Source organism: Glycine soja, chromosome 10 (genome assembly GCF_004193775.1).
Source record: "Glycine soja cultivar W05 chromosome 10, ASM419377v2, whole genome shotgun sequence".
NCBI classification, from domain to species: Eukaryota; Viridiplantae; Streptophyta; class Magnoliopsida; order Fabales; family Fabaceae; genus Glycine; species Glycine soja.
The window spans coordinates 49,237,401-49,258,414 of record NC_041011.1 but is presented as its reverse complement, the minus strand read 5'-3'; the positions used below and the strand labels follow the sequence as shown (position 1 = coordinate 49,258,414).

The following is a 21,014-nucleotide window of genomic DNA, read 5'->3' as shown; positions in this document are numbered from 1 at the left end:
TAAAATTGACTTCATAATTTTGGAACATTATATATAATTATTTTAATCCCCGTATCATTCTTAGAATTTTTAGTTGAATTGGTATCTTACTGACTCTATTTATTTAAGAGTAAATATTTATTTGACTTTACAAAGATCTACTGTATAATATAACACACTTCATGTTGTTTCCTTGAAAATTTTAAAATAAATTATTATATAAAATATATTTCTATAATATTTTTTTCTACAACTCTCTATCACGTTACTTGCTTTCTCTCTTACCTCAGTTTCTCTCTCTCCCACTCACTTCTTTTATATAAACTACTATACAAAATTAAATCAAATCACAAAAATCAATTTTGTTGTAAAATTAATTTAGTTCTTCGCAGTATTATATATACATAAAACTGAGAATGTCCAAATTAAGATAATTTAACGATCTATATATCTGTCCGTATCACATCCTGAGATAACATGTTGATTTCTTACGATTTTTATAAGATTAATTAATTATTTTGAATATACATAGTTAGATGACCAATTTAAGTTTTAAATTTTTATTTAATACAATACAAGAAATCTAACCCGAATATCATTGGCATCAAATAAAAAATTTGAATAGAAATTCCCGCAAAAACTGTGTGTACATCAGTATCAAATCAAACTAGTAGAATTCTGACATACGGTTACAGGTGGATATATCACATCATGGCAGAATGTCCAACATCGGAGTTGTAGTCAAGCCGGCTAGACAAAACCTAACTTGAAAGTTTAAACTCTGACTGCCAACTTGCCAAAGATTATTAAATACAACTTCCATTTAGAAGTTGCTCTAAAATCATTTCTTTTTCGTTTCTCAACAATACAAGATGAAATGGCACAAATAATAATCTGAAAAAAGAGCTTTGATTCTGTTCATTCAATGAATGGTGATGGTTTTGTAACATTCTAAGCCTGTTTTCTATTCAATGTCATAAACATGTTTTTGTTATTCAATGTAATTTTAAACTGTATTACTCAATATATTATTTAGTAATTAATTGGTTGAGAAGCCACCGTAATTTTATAATGGTGGAGACCATAATGAGTCCCTAGAAATAAGTAACAAAGAATTAACAAATGATTTTACATATATATGAATTTGAGTAAAATCCATTTTATTATGTTGTTCATATATTATTTATATTACCGGGTATGTTTTTCATTAACATTCATTAGTGTTTTCTTTAAAGCAAGACATACTAAAATAAACATCGAAGATAAAGTAGACCATATTCAAAGATAATCAAGAGCAATTTGTACGTCTGACATCGTTTTGTATATACACAACACTGGATTGACCTTAAAGCAAATGAAAGAGAAAAATGACCAAATATAACAAAAAAGAAAGAATAAAAATGAACAGAAACGGCTGTTTTTGTTATGACTTGGTAAAATAAGACAATGCGGTAACACTGGGCAAGTAAGCCAGCACAACCCAAATCTACAATATACCTGTTTGATGGGTTGGGCTTAACATAATAATATATTGAGACGATATATGCTATATCATTCTTACATTTCTTAAAAAGATATTATTTGTATATATTTTTTTTATCAATAAATATTAGTTGTCAATATATTAAATTTATTTCTTTTTCTTTCTATTTTTATCATCAAGTAAATCTTATATTTCATTATTATTTTTTTAATGGTTACTATTAAAGTTAATAATTTTATCACAGTGATTTCTAACTAGAAGATAATATGTTTTTTTCTTCTATTTTTATAACTTTTCTGTTTATTTCTCTGATCATATTTCACTATTTTCCTTAATGGTAATAAAAAGTTTGTAGAAAAGCATTATACAAATAGAATTTGTCTAATCTAAAATACTGGCAGTAGCACTACGGAAGAGTTTTGTCCACATTGATGCAGAATCTCGGGCTAAACTACAAACCCCACATTAAGGAGATGTGAAAGCTAAAACACCCCAATTTGCTAACATCATCTCACTTCGAGTAACAAAACCTTGATACCTAAACGACACTTACTATCGGACAACCAACCCCAATCCCCAATATACGACAGCGTATCGATCTATTCATTTTTTCTTCCGCTTCTCCCTTCTCAGATCCCATTTCCCAACGCTTACCAAGAAGCTCCATTCCATTACTACAATTAATTCTTTTTTATAACACATTTTCCTGATAAATAATACGCCCCTTTTTCATAATAGTTTTTTCTTAAATATAAATAAATGTATTTATATATTTTCACTTAGTAATTTAAATGATTTTTTTTATTATTGTCCTAACTAAGGGTGACAAAGAAAATCACGATAAAACTACATTAACAATCTGGTGAGAGACCAAAACTTAGAAGCATTTGCCATTATGATGAGCATGTGGTCTCTGTGCAGCAAGCAACGAACATAGTGCCTCTATCCGCCATGGCAATGCAGAAAGGTCCAAACTGATGAGCACTCTACTCATTACTCACTCACACCACATAGACCCCATCACTTGTTCCTTTGCTCAGAACCTACTACACTACCCTCCCCTATATAGGTTTCGTGGCCCTTCCCGGCCCCAAACATCTGAATATGCATTAAATGGTGCATCACTCATCACTCCTTGTGGTGTTGTTGTGAACCATCATATGGTGGAACTTGAAGCTGTAAGTTTTGACTTCTCACTCGGACAGCCAAACCCGACACATATTCCTACCAACTCTCATCGTACTACCCAACTCAACACATATATTAAAACTATTATTGCAAACAGCCAACAAATTACAAAGCACCGCGCATCACCACCGTCCACTATCAAAGTTTTCAAACTCCCTTCCTCCTTTTCTTTATTATACATAAACCAACAAATCCAACCCAAGTTTGTACAGAAAAAAAAAAAAGATTCCACTCAAAAACACCCACAAGAACCCCAAAACTCTAGTATTAAAATAAAATTACAAAGATCAACGTGATCGATCTTTTCATTTTCAACGCTTTCACAATCACAATCTTGGTCTACTTGTTTTCATTCTATTACTATTATTACTTACTATCACTATTTCCCACCAATGTGTATGTATGTGCACTTCGGTGTTCGCCGTTTCGACCACGCTACCTTCTTCCCATGCAATTACGCTTCCAAACACCAAAAAATAAAACATACTGCACACTGTTTCATACCCCGCCTTGCACGTCGTCATTTTTTTTTTATTCTTTTAATTCATCTCTCTGAACTCCAAATTCTAACTTAGTTACGTGGAGTGTTGACATTAATTGATCAATGCGACTAACCGCACGAGGGAACTTGAAAATTGAAATTGAGGATCAAGAATCTACTTAACAGTAATAATACATATTCAAATATAATAATACTATGTACTGAGCAAGAAGGGGAAAAAACTGGCAGTGGTAATGTAATCGGAGGCGTTGATTGCGGTGTAGTAGTATTTCGATTAAAACTTTTGGAATTAAAATATTAGAAACGCTGAGAAACGGAAACGTGGCGACTTCTAATGTGACGAGAAACAATGGAGATTAGGCCGCCGAGTGGGGGCCGCATCTTTGACCTATACACCATCTCGTCGTACGGTCTTCGGTAGAACTTCACATACGGCAAGAACGATTCGCGGCACCTCTCTCCCTTCGCGGCGACGTGGCTCTCTCGCCGGAAGAACGTCGCCGGCGACTGAAGAAACGAGGTCCGCGGCGTCTCCGTCACGCGCTGCGGCAGGGGGGTGGACGGGAAGAGGCCCTTTCTGGTGGCCGGGGGGCCGCGGGGGGTTCTCGCGACGGGCGACGCGAACGAGAGCGACCGCGCGTTCAGCGGTGAGATGAGTGCTGGAGAGGGACTCGTGGGTCCCACTTTCGATGCTGACGTGTCGGCCAGGCTCAGGTACCATGGCTTCAACGAGTCAAGGTGATGAGATACGGTGAAGGAGAACCGCGACGAGGAGCACGACCCTATCTTCGCCGTCGATTTCACGCTCGCGCCTTCGAATCGGAGGGACGAGGCTCGCGGGTATGCAGCGAAGTCGTTGAAGTCCAACGACTCTTCGAAATCCAACGATGATACCACCGTCGTCCATGATGATAACTCCACGAACGGCCTCACACCCTGCAGTCCAGTGCACCCACCATTAGCACAACACACAGTATAATAATCGCTCTATTCTTTAATTAAAATGGGTACAAATAAGTCGTATACGTCTTTTTCAATACTTGCCAAAACAATATAAAGTGTTCCCTCGTACTCTATGAATCTAACCGAGACAAATAAAATAGGCTTTTATTTTTCAATTTCAATAAGATAGGACACTATGGTTACATTTGAATTTATGATAATAATGTTGAACAGTAACGGGAAAGGGGTACTTTTTGTGCATGGGGTACATGTTATATGGAATTGGTTTGGATATGGTATGGCATGGTAGTGGATGGACCACCAAAAAATCAGGGGAAGTGGTCCAATTACAGGTAGAGGTCAAACAAAAGTAGAACATGCATGATCTGATGCATATGATGATGCCAGAAAGGGTGCATATTATATACCCAACAACACACACAGAAGAACAAACGAGGACCAAACTAAAATGTGGTGGAACAGTGTTGGAGTTTAACTGGCACTTAGTAAAGTAAGTAAACAGTACATGGTAGACTACCAAAATTAGGTACGTAAGGATTTTGAATTGTGGTTACCTTCCACAAGTAAGCGAAAAGCGAGGGAGGGTCTATGACAAACGCTTTGCATAGCCTTCCTGGGTAGTACTCGGCCACAATTTTCAGTGCTGGTAGCAATAGGTTCATGAAAGCAGATGCTGATCTGTAAAAGCCTGCAACAACCAACTAAATTAATTAATTACCATGCTTCCCAAATGTGTTGAACCTTGAAATTATAGCTTATGGTTAAATTGAGTTTAACAACGTGATGATAATTTATTAAATTTGTTGGGGTGAGTAAAAAAGGTAAAGGAGTACTGGCAAAAGCTAAAAAGAGAATCATGGGTTGTTTCTCTGATGCTTTGTGCTGCTGCGATAGCATAATTTAAGGAAGCATTAAAGATTGAAATGGACCAATTCGGGTAGAGAATATCAATAATGACTCCAATTCCCGATAATACCCTCTCTAATATGGCCATTAATTGGAGACTCCTCTGGGGCACTCCGGACACTTTCTGTGTGCCCCTCAGGCCCTGCCGGTGATCCCAACAGAGTTTCCATGTTATCCCTGCCCTCCTCTCATTTATTGTTCTGATCCCTCAATCTTTTTCTGTTTCATTCTGATTTCGTTTCCCCCTTTTAGTTGTTTTGTTTGTTTATCAATAATTGCTTCAAAATGGCGTTGTGGAAATTTGAGTGATGCACTTACTTGCGTCAAAAAGTATCACGAATTGTTCTACGTTTTTTGGCATGGTCGAAATGGCCACCTCCAGTGTAAAGGCCAGCAAACGAGTGAACCTTCAGTATTGAAAATAAATAAATAAATAAAAATAGAATAAACCAAATTTTGAAAGGGTCAAAATTTTGCTCTCTAGTGTTTGGTAACTTACATCTTATGGGAATGCAACTTTTGATAGTCTTGCTTCAAACGAAAAATCTGTGACCACCCCAATTCAAATCACAAATTTTATTTTAAGTCACTTAATAAAATAATACTATTAAAAAAATAAGGCTGAAACCCAAAGTCAGGAAGAGAAAGATAATGAAATTACCATAACAGGTCTGGATTCGTCATCATGACCACTCACATAGGCCAACCCATCAGCCAGTTCAGCTGAGAAATCATCTGCTATCAAGTGATCTGTTTTCAAAAACCTCATCAATGAAAATCAGTATTTTTACATTCCATGGTTTCAATAAAAATAAGAAAACAGAAAACTTAATGAAAGACAAGTACTAGTACTCATTTTTTGAGTGTTATTTGGAGGCATGGAGAGTTAAAGAAGAGAAAAAAAGAGAGTAGCCTAATGATTACTAGTGGGGTGCGTTTCACTTTAACGTTTGTTTCGTTCAAAGGGAAGGGAAAAAGCAAGATTCTTTGGGCGAGAGAAAACAAAAAGAGAAGTCGGCTTGTTTTCACAACGGGAAAAACTTTTGCAAGAAAAAGGAACAAAGGGTGGGGATGAAGTGGAGAAGGAGAAGAAGAAAGAAGAACAAGTAGTGGAATATACCAGTGATGACACTCTCTCTCCAAGCAAGACAAGCCTTGAGTTGCTTCGCAGCTTTTTTCACATTATCCCCTTTTGCTTTCAGGAACCGTTTCACACAAGCATAGTTGCAAAACTTCTCCTACACACAACAAAAATTAACCACAATTTTTAAGTCATCCTCCAAATAGTAACAACTTTGAACACTTAACATGATGAGCAACAGAACCCGTGAGTGACTACTCAAACAACAGAAAGTAGAGAGAAATTATTAAAATAATAACCTGTTTAACAGTGAGAGGTGTTTGTTTTCTGAGAAGCTCAAGAACAGCTTCAACTTTGGTTGTCTCCTTGTGATCTTTCAGCTCTGTTTTCTTCCCCATTTCGAGAAACACAAACTTATTAGAAACGTGATGTTGTGTTTGCAATAATTACCAAATCTCCAAGAAGGTAGCTAGCTAGAGAGTAGAGAACACAAGGAATATTATTCCAAACTTATGCTTCACGCAACCATTAATATAAAGCAAAGGGCAGGGTTCATGTCGCGGGCTGATCTCAGAGGAAAGAGAGAGAGAGAGAGAGAGAGAACGTTGAAATGAATGAATGTAATGTGATGGAGGAACTAGGAGGCTTTATTTATAGCGAAACGACGGCAAATAACGCCGTTACGCAGCGAGGGGGGGAAAAACACATTAAACACTAACTGGTGTGTGAGAGAGACTTTTTGAAAACGTCAACAACAACACTTGGTTTTGGTTTTGGTTTTGTTAGCCTTGAGAGTCAACAGTGGTTTTCTGAGTCAATGTCCCAAAATGGGTCCCCATAACAACACCGCAATGATGCCCCCGATAAGGATTCGTAACGGAAAACGCCGACTTTGCCTTCTTAAACTAGTTTCAATTTTGCTAAGTGTTGAGCTTCCTTTTGGTCTTTTTGCCAAGGATGTGCCCAAAAGTTGCAAATGTAAAATAAAATTGGCTAATTTGGACCAGATACGAGACAAATAAAGAATTAAAAAAAAATATAGTGTTCTTGTTTGAGTAATTCAGAAATCAAATACACGACTTCCGAGTTTGAGTAATTTAGCAGTAAAAAAGAAGTTTCAGTAATTCACTGTCACCAATTGACCCAATCTTCGTATAGTTTTTTTTTTTTTGGTCTTTTTTTTAATTCTACCATTTTCTTCATACCCCTCCTTATTCTTTTCAATTCAATAGAAAAAAAAAATCAGGGATTGACCCAATAATGCAACTATTTAAATATTTACTTTTAATAGATATTTATTAAATAAATTATAAATTTCACAAAAATATTTACTATTAATTTTATGTATACAACTCGACATAAAATTCACTACATACTAGAAGGTAATTAAGTAAACAAGATTATTGAGGGAGAGGAGGGGAGATTGGATCCGCCAATATTTAAAATGTATATTTTTTTATATTTTATTGTAAAATATGTATAAGAGAAATATAATGCAAATGAAATTAGAATTTGTTGAAATTATTTTATTTTATTAGCTTGTAGGTAATAGTGGCAATGTTTGTAGATGGTGGCTTACACGTGGTGATTTGGTAATGGCTTACATGTTGGGGGAAAATGAAACAACAACACTAACAATAATATCTTGTTTCTCCTTCATTTTTTTTTCCATATTTTCATTGACAAAAACAATAACCTAATCGTCACTTATAAATATTCACATTTTTTGTCAGACATAAACAAGCTTGTGACATTGTCATTAGTGAAAACCACGTAGTCGTTACCAAACTGACGATAAAAATTACCATAATAATGACTTTTGGTACATAGTGATGACCAAATATTTGGTCGTCACTTTTCATTGATAATCTTGTAGAGGATGCACTTGAATTACTCATTGTTGTATATTAATTTATTTTAAACAGAAAACGAAAAAAAATATATTCAAGAGTTTATATTTTTTATAAGTAACAAAATTACTAAAGAATATCTTTTATCTAAAAAGTATATTTGAATGGTAATTTAACTGTTACTGTCTATTTACTTTTCATAAATTATATATGATAATATTTTCCATAGAATTTAAAGAACGACTATATAATCATTATTTAAATATTTATCATAAACAATAAAAAATGTTTCAAATAATTTCTAATGATATTTAAAATAATCATTAGATAATCGTCTACAACTACTAGTTTTGATAAGATGATTTTTACATAGTTATCAAATATAATATAAGAAATAAAAAAATATAATAACATATGAATTATAACTAAAATTGTTATAAAAAATGAATTATAACTAAAATGAAATAGCTTAATATTTAACCATGCGTGCATTCTTCTCCATGATGTAAGTCCGATAATTCTCACCCACAACATAACTTGAAAATAATTTATATATTTATTAATTATGCTAAATAATTAAAATAATAGAATGGGTGTCATGCTAGATGAAAATTGTTATAATGACAACGTTAAAAATTCTCTAACATTTATATTTTAAGTAGTTAATTTTAAAATAAAAATATGAAAAATTTATGAGCTAATGTTTTTAGACGCTAATTAGTTAGTCGAACAAAATTTGTATCCTTTGCTTGTATAAACATTAAATAACTTTTGTCAACCACCAATTCCATGAGTAAAGTTGCCTAGGGTTGTTGTAGCTAGCTTAATGATCAGTTTCTAATTTGACTTCTAGTTATATGGTTGGATTAAATATTTGGAGAAATTTTTTTTGTTGTTCTCTACAAAAGAAAAGTTCTACCTCTCTCCAGCATGTTCTTTTATATTTTTAAGATTAGTGTGTTTTCCTATTTCAGGTCTAATAAATAAGAAATAAACACATAAATTCATTAACCATCCATAACAGTAATTATTTTTTTACGAAAATTATTCCCTCAAATTATTACTCCTTAAAAAATTATTTTATTAGTTTTTCAAAATTTCAAAAAACTATTTTTAGTTTCTCTTTATTCATTGTGTTCATAGTTTTATAATTTATGGAGATTTGTAATCACCAAAATTTATTTTTTAAAAAATGATTTTTGACGATTTTAAAGAACAAATTTAAAAACATAAATATGAAATTGCTATGATTTTTTATATATCTCGGTGGTTTTAAACGGTCACAAATAATTTTAAAGAAATTAACTTAAAAAAATATTTATGATGAAATAAAATTGCTATAAAATTATGACACGTTAACACAAATGTTAATACAAATAATAAAAGAAACTAAAAGTAGCATTTAAAAAATTTGAAGGATCAGTAAAAATAATTTTTTTATACTAAAAAATATATAATTATCCAAATATAAAGTACTAAAAACATATTAAAATAAAAAATAATTAAGTTGGTTAATTTTAATTAATAATATCAAAATTTTAAATTTATTTTAAAATATCTATAAAATTAAATTATTTAAATGATTATTATATTTAATGATATCACTCGTAATTTAAATTAGTTTCTAGTAAAAATTGTTTCTGTTAACATTTAATAACTACCTCTATTACTATTCCATATAGCACCTTTCTAACAAAAATGTACTTTGATCCAAACATATTATAGGTTACAAGAAAAGGTCACATAAAAAAAAAATTGTTTCTTTATGATATTTTTTCATGAGTAGCAAAAAAATGTAACATTAATTGCAAACATTTTTGTCCCTCTTTTTTTATCGTGTTCCTTGGACCCTGCTTGGGCTTGGGAAATTATTACTATCACAAGCAGAGATGCATATATTCCCTTTACTCATGTAGCAGCGGCAAACTGGCATTGAATTTTCATAGTGACAGTTCAATAATGATGTGTGAGACCGGAAGTGTGCTGAGTGCAGTGCAGGTTAGGAAGGGAAAGGCTGCAGTGATGGATTAGGCTGAATAAGAGTGTGACTGTGCGGGAGAGTAATTACACCAACCAAGTACATTATCATATTTTTTTTGGAAAATGGGATGATAAGAAAATAAGTGTAACTACTGAGTATGAGGCCAAAACAATACCCGGGCACGTGAACGGATATTGCGGGATAAGTAGACGTGTATGATTAGCATGTATATTGTTACAGAGAGAAGAGTGGATGATTTTGTTTGTAGTAACTCATTACTCATTGAAATAATGCAGCTACAATGATGTTTCTGTTTCACTTATCTACCTATGAGATATAGGTTATGTAGCTAGCTTCCTTGTGATTTTGTGAACTGTGGTTTGGTTTCCTTTGCGTGTGTAGAAGAGTAGTAGTAGCATGCATAGTGTTGTTGTTGGTTGCTTAGAAGTGGAAAATGGTGAATCCCACTTTTTCTGGTTTCAGATTGTTCTTATTGCATGGGGGGTTAAAGGGAATATTCATTTACTGGCTATCACCACACTCTCTGTTTAGATTTGATGGGAGATTCTCCTCTTCTTTTAACTTCTTCGTACTACGTTGGTAACTCTTTTCTCTCGCACCTTTTTTTTTTTCCTTTCTGCATGCACTCAATTCTGGATGCGTGTATGAATCATTTGGATATATGCTACATATGTCTATTGCTTGTTCCATGATTATTCTCAAATATATATAAGAATCTAAGTTTGTTTCATTCAATTCGTTACTGATTGAGGCATCATGCAGGCATCAGCAATGGACTATAAAACATCAAATCAAGATTTTACTAGTTTCTAGTATATAAAAAAAATCCAGCACTCGTGATTTATTTAATTTCCACTACCACCCACATGTTTTATTTAAATCAATTCTCTTTTGATCGGTATGCAAAGGAATCATTTTTATTTATTTATTAATTGATATCAATTTGCACTTTCAAACAAGATTATTTATGACAAGCTAATTTTTTAAAACCCTAATATATTTTCGTCATGATTTGAAGAAGATGTGTAATAATTAACAAATTTTGTATGCTCGTATGGTTATTTGCTTCTCCTTACACATTATACTATATGAATGGCACTCGTAGTCGTAGGCATTTCAATTTACTTTTTGCATCATGAGTGACAATGAACCCCGAACAAGGGAAATTCGTACATGTGGATGCAAAATAATGCATGAAATAAGTAGCTATGCACAGTAAATCACTCGTCCTCATGTATTCCTTATAGTATTATCTTTATTGAACACACACTGTGCTTGGACGACAAATGCTTGTGAAAAACAGTGTTGGCAGACTCACACAGAGAAAAATGTTCAACACAAAAATAACTTTGTTCCATAAGTCAAAACCTTGATACTTGTTCTTCCAGGTTATTTAAAAAAGACACTTAGTACATAGTAAATGATTCACTAAATATATAAGTCCTATGCTCATAGAAGTTCAAGCTACGTTGTCCTTACGGCGGTAACCCACCAAAGAGAAAAAAAATTAAGAGAGAGAAATGGATGCCCAGGACATTCTCTACACGTCAAAAATTTTAAAATGCATATTTACTATTGGTAAATCTTCTCTATTTTAAATAAGCGGATTTTTAATTTATGAATTTTTTATTCAGCTATCAACCTTTGCATTCTTTAATTAATTGCATGTCTAGAAGTACGTAGCCCAATTTCGAAAGCCAAAGTCAATATATATTGAAATAGATTACAGAAATAAAAAAAAAGGATTAAAGAAGACCAATAAAAGCATATACTCGTCTGTTAACTGAAACAAAACAGTGCGTCTTGTGGGGTTGAGGGAAAGTAATTAGCCAAACTAAAGCGCTATTTAGGCTGCTAAGTTGGGCTTTCCAAGATGAAATTGTAAGCTTTATCGTTTTAGTAAAATTAATATTCATAAAGGTGGAATTTAGTGTGACATATGTTTCACTTGTCCTCATTCGAATATCACAGAGATTCTGTTCTCTCTCATTATTTTTATTTTAAAAAAATCATAGCAAATAACAAACTGATACTTGGATTCTAGAAGTAAACTAATATTTGAAGTTTTGGCTTAGGATATAAATTTAATACTAATATAAGTTTGGAGTCAGGTTGGCTTAGTTGAGCTAACTGGTGACTCTTTGGGAAGAGATAATTATACGTATGATTCTCTTCTTGCTTGAAATAAATCTCTCCCACGTGGCCAAGGTTTACTAAAGTGGCTTCTCTTGTTCTCACTCTCACTCACCCACCTACCCGTGTAAGAGAAATCTTTGGTTCACTTTCTCTAATTTCAAAATTTGAAACACTACCTCTCTCTCTCCCTCCCTGTTGCCCTTGTGAACATAATGACCCATGCATATTGCACAGCGCACAAACCACTTTTATTTTTATAACTAAAACCACATCATGATTGAATCATTGCCCCTTTAAATTCAAAGTGCACATTCCTTTTATCTCTCTCTCTCTCTCTCTCAAGTCTAAACAGTAGTCTTCACTGTGTGGAAGATTAGAGATCACAGCGATTTTGCTAAAATAATAGAAGCAACTATGTAATTTGACTAGAATTTGAGTGAGTGGGGCATATATGGGTCACTGGGTGTCTGCTTTTATATATGGCCGGAAACGGACAGAACTTATGAGGGTTCACATTACCTCATAGGACTATATGGATATGTAAAAGGATTCATTCTGGGACACAGCAATACCACATACATAAATGACATGTTCCCCACCTCTTCCAAAGCAATTATGTCACCCAGAAAAATTATAAACACAAAAAGAAAATTTTTAAAAACATAATATTAGTTAATATTAATTAACATATTAAGTTTTTAAAAATATGTTAATACTATTATTTAAAATAAAATTAATAACTCATGTTACCAAAATTTATATAATCGTGTTAGTAGTTTTACAAATTTTTAGGTAAATAAAATTTGAAGAGCAAGGAATGATACCTTATTAGTTGAAGGCAAGAAATTTTTTCAAATAAATAAGGGTTTGAGAGCATGTAATTAGATGTAGTCATAAAAAAAAGATGTAGGAACCTATCTTGATAAAAAAAAAGCATGTCAAAATGATGTATTTCATCAATTCTCCTAGGGGTTTAGTAGCTTACAAAATGGTATTAAATAATTAAGGAAGCATGTCAAAAAATGCAATCGTTTGCATAATAAAATAATGCAAAATTATAATCTTTCTCCATTTTGAGCACATTATAAACATACATATATTATATACACTCCAATTAAAGATTTTTTCTTCTTTTATGTAAGTGGCCGTGGTAGGCCCGGACGCTCGGTACTCAATTTAGCAGTTTTTTTTTTTTTTTTTTTTAAAAAAAACAATGGAGAGGCAAATACATAGGTCAAAAAGGGAACAAATAAGTGTTAATAAATTGAGCTAGCTAGTTAGTAATCGTTACTCGTTAGCCTCAAAAGGTACTAAACAAAAAAAAAAGTACTTGTATAGTAAAAACCTTAAATAGAGATACATGGATGCATAGTCAGCTCAAAAAGAAAGTTTAAACTTTAAAGTTTAAGCCCAAAGTAATAACCGTAAAGGCACCGAATAATTAATCAAACGGTAACTACATTATTATTAAACTTGAAAGGTTCACCACGTCTAGTCAAACTTTTCTGATCTTAAAGACTTTAACCAATAATTTCCTTCCATTTTGAACCTAAACCACCATATCCATTGAGATATTTGCTTTTCCCAAAATAAAAAAACATTTGACTTATTTAACTATGTATTGGCTTGTTAATCTTTAAGAAGCTGGCTGTTAATTAAGGGGAAGAAACAAAGTACTGTATACACTAAGATAAAGCAGAGTGATATTTTCTTTTCCCAAAATAAAAAACCTTTGACTAATTTAACTATGTTGGCCTGTTAATCTTTATGAAACAAGCTGTAAATTAAGGGGGGGAAACAAGATACACTAAAAAAAAGTAGGATGATATGGGCTGATATCGTTGCATAAAGTAAAACAGTGGATTATGACGTGGGCATAGAACTTTGGTGGGGCTTGTAACGTATGAACTGAAATTGACATCAATTTTATTTTTCTTTTTAAAGTTTTGAGTTTTTTATTTTAATTTGTGAACATATATTGTCATGCGTGGTTCTTAACCAACCGTTGCAAAAGCGAAAAAAAGAAGAAAGGGAGGGGGTAAGGTAATTAGTATTGAGAACCCACCGATATATAGCACTTGTTGGACTGAACCTTTTTATGATTTTAATTTAGTGGTAATGTAGTTGGAGCAGGCCATTATTTTGTTTTTTGTCCTCAGAGCTCAATCCATGATACACTCTGTGAAAAACTCTGTTGAAACACTTGATGCATCAACACATGCAGGAAGAAGTGGATTCTCTGCGAAGATGATCGATCCTGATCCATGCCTTTTTCTACTGCATCTGCAATTGATCTGCAACTTGGACCCGCTTTGAATACCAATGTTTAAATTTATCTCTCTTTTGCTTTTCTTTAATTATTGCTTTCAAATGTAATTAAATTTTCATGTCGATGCAATAGCTACTATTTAATCAGATTCACATCTTGAAAAAAAAAACAATTATGACATGTGATTGGGCCATTTACTTTATATATTGCTCGTATACTTAACTTGATGCTGCATAGTACTATTAATTTTTAAAGGGACAATTATATACTTATGCTTTTCTTAGAATTAACTGTAACTATAGTTAAATTATTTTATTTGCATTTAAAAGTTATACTTATCTCCCTTAATATTCATTTTTCTATTATTATTTTATAATGATTTTAATTGGAATATACCATCAATGAATGATTTTTACGCTTTCAATTAATTAAATAAGAAAAATAGGAAATTTTTTAATTAATTTAAATAAGAAAATTATGTATAAATTTTAATCAAGTAGTGTTTGAGCGTATGCATTATATTGAATAAATGTTTTTTAATACAACTAAAATTTATAATAAATAAATACTTTTAACATATAATTTTCTATTTTAAATTTCCGATAAACCATTTATATTATATGAATTCTTATTTTTAATTATAAATAATTTATTCTAAAAAAATTATAATTCATGTTAGAACTAAAGATATAAAAAAATATACATTAAAAGAAATCAGAGATTAAGAAAATGTTCTAATAATATTTTCCTTGAAAAAAATCGCATGTTGAAAGCACTCTCTTAAAAAATGTCAGTTAAAAATATTTTCTATCAAAATAATTATTCTAATTTATATTGAGAGAGGAATACATCATTCATCTTTACCAATATGGTTTTACCTAGATACTAATGACCTGTGGAATCCAACAACCAAATGCTAATTAATATTCACTAGCTTCTTAGTAAAACACATTAGTTCAAAGACAGTCTACTTCGTAGATTTTGGTTAGAAAGAAATAAAATAAAAAATAAAATAAAATTATAAGATATTTCACTTATTCAGATAAGCAAATAAAAGAGGAAGGAATGAAATTTTGTAAAAAAAAACGTCTCTTTCTAAATGATGAGATTTTTGTACATACAATTTATTAACAATTTTACCTTTCTGCTTTGCACAACTCTCATCGTAGATCTACTTTTGGTTGAAATCAACATTCCATGCCCATAGAGAAGTTTCTCAATGTCTTGTAATTTTTAAAATTTTTTATGAAAATAATATAAAGTTATTCTAAATAATATACATAACATATTGCATATTTTAAATGTTATAAAAATAATATAATATTATAGTAAATTCTATATTTCATATGAAATAAAAAAATTTAAAAATAATAAATTATATTTTAAAAAAATAGTAACTAAATGAAAAATAATGAATAAAGAAAGAAAAAACACTTAAGAGAATATAAGGATAAAAATGTATTTATATGTTATTTTCTTTGTTTTATTTCTTCACTCATTCAAAGAAATGGGATTGTTTTATTTCTTTCTTAATTTTATATATCAAATAATGCATATTTTCTATTTTATTTTTTCTCATTTTTTTCTTCCATCCAGACTAAACACAAGTGAGTTTCTCAACATTCGTATTACCTCTTTACTTTTTTGTGGTCTTTACCTACTTCTTTATTTGATTTATGCAAGGAATCATATATGAACATGTATGTGATTAGTATTTTAGTTTGTTTAATGTAGAGGATAAATAGATGTTTATTTTATATAATTAAAATTTAAAATAAATATTTTTAAATATATATATATATATTATAATTAAAATTTACAATAAATATTTATGACATATAAATAACAAAAAAGTTCTTACACACTGACATGCTAATCTAGACTAGTATGTCTCTAACATTTATTTTAAAATAGATAAAAGAAGTTCATTTTTAGGGATCGATAGATTTTTTTAGAGGTATCACAAGCATACGGTCATATTAATGCAAACATTAGTAGGTATTACTTAGGATGATGATTTAATTTTTAGTTAACTTAACAATTAACACACATAAACAATTAACGACTGTGATATGATAACAAGGTCTAAGAACAAATTTATACTTTATAGAAATGAAAACCATTTTTGTAAAAAAAGGACCAAAATCAAAATTCATTCATTTTACAATATTAAAAATATATTTATAAAGTCTTTTTTTAGAATATTTAGGTAAGTTTATGAATATATATTTTCTCTTATTTACTATTAAAAAGCTTCCATTTTCTCCTATATTAAATAACTAAAAAAACATCTTCATTTTCTTTCATTCCTTTTTTTTTAGTTTTCATTTATTAAACAGACAAAGTGTTTTTTTGTTGTGTTTTTCCTTATTCCATATATCCAATTGTCAATAAAGTAGGCCGAATGACGATGGGCTTTCTCGTGGAGCCAGGGGCAAAGCGAGTAGATAATGTTTTGTCCATAAAAAAAAAAAAAAAGGAAGCAGAGGCAAAACGCCTATATAAGTTCTACAATATCACATTAATGCTTTTCTTTTTAGAAACTACAATTTTTTAATAGGAAATAATCGTAATCGAAAGTATTATAGATGCCATTTTTATTAATATTAATACGCTTACATACATATTCAAGGTTTGAAGTCATGATCACTTGTTAAACTGAAATAGTTATATTTTAGTTTATCTATGTATTCAATAATAAATAATTTAATTATGTATTTATTTAGCAACTTCTTACCATATAAAATTTGTGTGATAAGTTTTATAATAAAAATTATTGAAATATGATAGAAACAACTTATTTTAATAAGTCACGCGTCATGGCAAGACGTTTATTGAAATAAATAAGTTTCTCTTTCAAACACTCCCTAAATACTAATTATTATTAGCTTTAAGTACTTTTGGAAAAAAAAACTAAAGGCACTACCATATAAATACAAATATTACATAAACCTGATACAACAGATCATTTTGATGGAGTACCAAGTGATGTATACTAAAATTATCCTTCTCTCCTCTCTACATTTCTATCTTTTCTATTTGATTTTACTTTCTATTTCTTTCAGCAATCTAAACAGAGTGTATGTTCTTCTAAAGCGTTAAATCTGTGTATTGGCCTTTATTCTTATTACAGATGAAAAAGAAAGACATGCCTTTTTTAATTTTTCTGATGACGCATGAATCTGGCAATAAGGTACGCATCTTATTTAGTGAACCAGAAGACAAATTGCAAAATCCTCGTGATCTAATTTGTGGATTTTTAAATCCAATGTACGTGCTTTGAAATGTATGTTTGTTTGTAGTGTTTTTTTTTTTTTTTCAGTTTTAGATGGAATGCTTCTTTCTGCGGTGACTTTTTTCAATTTTTGTCCAACAACGAGTGTTAGGTGAGAAATGAATAGGTAGAGCACTTATATAAATTTTTTGTTTTTCTGCTAATATTATTATAGTAAAGGGATTGTGACGTGTTTTAATTTTTTAATTAGTCATGTGTAAGGCATGAAGCCTTGTGACATGTTTTAATTTCCCAATTGAATCCCCCCAACCCCTACTCTGAACTCTTCACAAAAATGGACTGAGCTAAAAATAAAGGTAGCATGGATGAGAGTGATACACATAATTTATCTCTAGTTTATTCATCAATTCATCATCCTAAGGTTTAAGTATTAAATAACAGCTTTCTCATGCATTATAAGAAAGTAACTGCATTTTTCAAACTGTTTCAAAGTGAAGTAATTTATGTGACTGACTTGTCAAATATATATGAGTCAGCAAGACATTTCAGTAATTTTCACTCTTACGTGGAACAGGTGGACAGTTGTGAGACAAAGCCTTGTGAGAGACTCTTAACAAAGGAGGCATGTACTTGCTTGAAATGCAAGAGGGCTACCTATATGTCAAAACATGAAACCTTCCTAATGTGTAAATGATGGAGAAAAATTTGAAAAAAAATCTTGAGGAATAAGCCATTGGGAAAGGTAAAATGGGTACCAAGCTATTTTGTGGTGATTATAGTGTGAGATGCACAGATGATTGGTGGAGTGGCTTCTTCTTGTGCAAGGGAGAAAAAAGGTTTGAAAAGGACAATGCACCAGCAACAAATGTTAATATTCATGACTGGCCTTTTATGGAATTTAAAACGTCCCAAAATATAAACAATGACCTTGCAAAATCTTCACCCTTGTCTAAGAAAAGCCTAGATGGTTCCTCTTTATCTCTCTTGCCCCTCTTGTTATCTCCTCCACTTTACTTCTTCTGCATGAGCCACACCCACTTCTTCACCAAATGGGGTGGCTGCAATCCCTTGTCTCTCCACTGAAGAAGTTCTGGCTCCGCTTGAATTCAACTCAAAAGAAGAGTATGTTCCAATTTCCATGATCATGTCCATAGCTGCATTCACATTGTTTTCTCGTGTGTGCATTCTAGTTTTAATCCTATAATGCTTGTGTCATGTTTTGTTAATTTACGTACTTTGCACAAAGATTCTATTCTTGAACCAATCAATCAAATACACCAATGTTCCCTTTCACACTTCCATTTCATCCATATATTTACCATTTCATTGTTATTTGAAATCAAGTAAATTAAAAACAATCCAATTTCATGTGTTTTCTTTCTACACTCCCATTTGAATTCTGGGAAACGTATTTTTTACACAAACATACTATACTTTTTTTTTCCATTGCCAATAAGGGCACTGCATGATTTGGTTCCTTACTTCCCACTCCAACGTGATTTTTTTTTCACAATTGTTTCCAACATTTCAGGAAGAGGGATTTACATTCTGTATGAAGATGTCAAGTCTTGCCCCTATGAAGACGTGCACGTCCTCTGGTCAATACTAGTGGAATCACATTCACCTTCTTTGCCATCCAAAAAATGAAGGCCTTGGGCACAATACAGACTTGAGCAGTGGCTACTAATAATGTACATAAAAATATATATTTATAATGCCCATACCATAGAGTGTTTTATCTTACTTTTACTTTTTTTTTTCTTTTTTAACTTTTGTAGCACCAGAGCATATAGAGTGACACTAAGTTTTTGCTTTTGAAGCACCTTCGAAGACGTTCTTATATAATAATCCATTATTCCATTTATCTTTATTCTTGAATGTTTTTTGGTTTATGCACTAGTTATTAGCTATCTATGAAACATGTCTTTTATCATTGGGGAGACTGGGGGTAGGAAAGGAGAAAGTATAATATCTTTCGTCTTAGTAAGGTTTTTTAATTTTTATTGTTAAGCTGTCTAATTGAAGCTGTTGAGATGGTAGTTTGTTCCTTTTGTTTCCCTTGCTGAAGATGACCTGTGAAAGCACAGGCGTAAACTTAGTCAATCTAAAAATGAGTGACAGGATGTTAGGTTACAGAAAAATGGACCTTCTCGTTTAATCGTGTAACAAGCTCAATGTGAAAGTCTTTTATTTTATATACTTCTTGTTTTCTTGACAATAAATGTAAGTATATATGTAACAGTTGACACTGACATGCATTTAGTAGCAACAAAACCTCTTGGCATCTAAATAATTTCTTTAGATGCTTTTTTTAGAAGTTTTTTAGATGCTAATTGAGTTGAAATCACTTTCAACAAACCAGAGTAATCTACGGAGAAAAGGCACACACAAATTATATCTCAGGAAAAAAAAGGCGGGGAGGAAGAGTTGATGTGATATTATAATTAAGTATATGATATGACTTTTATAAGCCACAAGGGTATATATGAAGTGATGATTAAATACCTCGTGACAATTATATTGTCAAATTGAGGAGCAATATCAGAAGCATATTAAACCGAATGTAAAGTCTGTAATGTGATTAAGAGAGTCTAATTTAGTTTGTTGAATATAGTGTTTAAGAGTTGTAAAATTTATGGTATTTTACTCAATTTCTATGTATTTAAAAAAGTGGTGAAGTATTTAGTCAAAATGCAATTAGTATTTGAATACTTTGATGAAACATCTGAAGCCAACCCCCACCCCTCTTGTCTTAAAGCCCCGGAGAATAAAAGGAATAATTATAATATAGAGAATTTGTTTAATTTTAGTGAAATGAAAACTAAATCTCATTTTTAATTGACGGCCAAAATAACTACTTTTGATGTTTTGTAGCACTATGGCAAATTGAAGCATTGTGGTATACGACCGTCCTAAAAGGCATACGTGTTACAGTAATATATATTAATTAATTAGTGGCTTCAAAAGGACTTAAAAAATTTAAATAAAATAAATGGCTTCAAAAGGTCTTTCAGTCATTCACATATCTTCATCCATATTTGGAGTTCAAATCATGTGCTTTTATTTATTTATGCAGTGTTTGCACTCGTAGGGTGTTAAAAAATATTACTCCAAGAAGAAGTACTTTGGAGAATAAATAAGCAACTCAAGTGAAAATTCAAATTGAAGGTAATTTTTAATGGAACCCACTAATTCATGGGCTGCAAAGAGGAGCATTCGGTGCTCTTTCATTCATGTGGGACTAGATTTAGAAATAATAATGTAAGTGAAAGCTTTGCAGAGTTGAATTCAGGCTGGAGCAGCAATGCTCTACGAAGTCATGAGATCTAATTAAGTTGATTCAATAATATATATAAATTATTATAGTTTATAAATCTTTTATTTTTACGAATAAAAGAAGTAATGTTATGTGAATTTAAC

At 31.4% G+C, this 21,014-nt stretch overlaps 1 protein-coding gene and 1 long non-coding RNA gene across 2 annotated transcripts; one reads left to right on the top strand and one right to left on the bottom strand.

The window, feature by feature from the left end:
- Nucleotides 1–3,247: 3,247 nt before the first annotated feature.
- On the bottom strand, nucleotides 3,248–6,750 carry LOC114370222. The gene is made up of 7 exons (XM_028327517.1): nucleotides 6,402–6,750; nucleotides 6,142–6,259; nucleotides 5,683–5,771; nucleotides 5,521–5,567; nucleotides 5,340–5,428; nucleotides 4,670–4,803; nucleotides 3,248–4,088 (listed from the first exon to the last, which is right to left on the bottom strand). The coding sequence occupies exons 1-7, from the start codon at nucleotides 6,498–6,500 to the stop codon at nucleotides 3,450–3,452; spliced, it is 1,215 nt and encodes a 404-aa protein (XP_028183318.1). The 5' UTR covers nucleotides 6,501–6,750; the 3' UTR covers nucleotides 3,248–3,449.
- Nucleotides 6,751–18,499: 11,749 nt separating this feature from the next.
- Nucleotides 18,500–19,464, top strand: LOC114369136. Its single transcript, XR_003657556.1, has 2 exons — nucleotides 18,500–18,716; nucleotides 19,126–19,464. It is a non-coding gene; the product is annotated as an uncharacterized LOC114369136 (long non-coding RNA).
- Nucleotides 19,465–21,014: the final 1,550 nt, after the last annotated feature.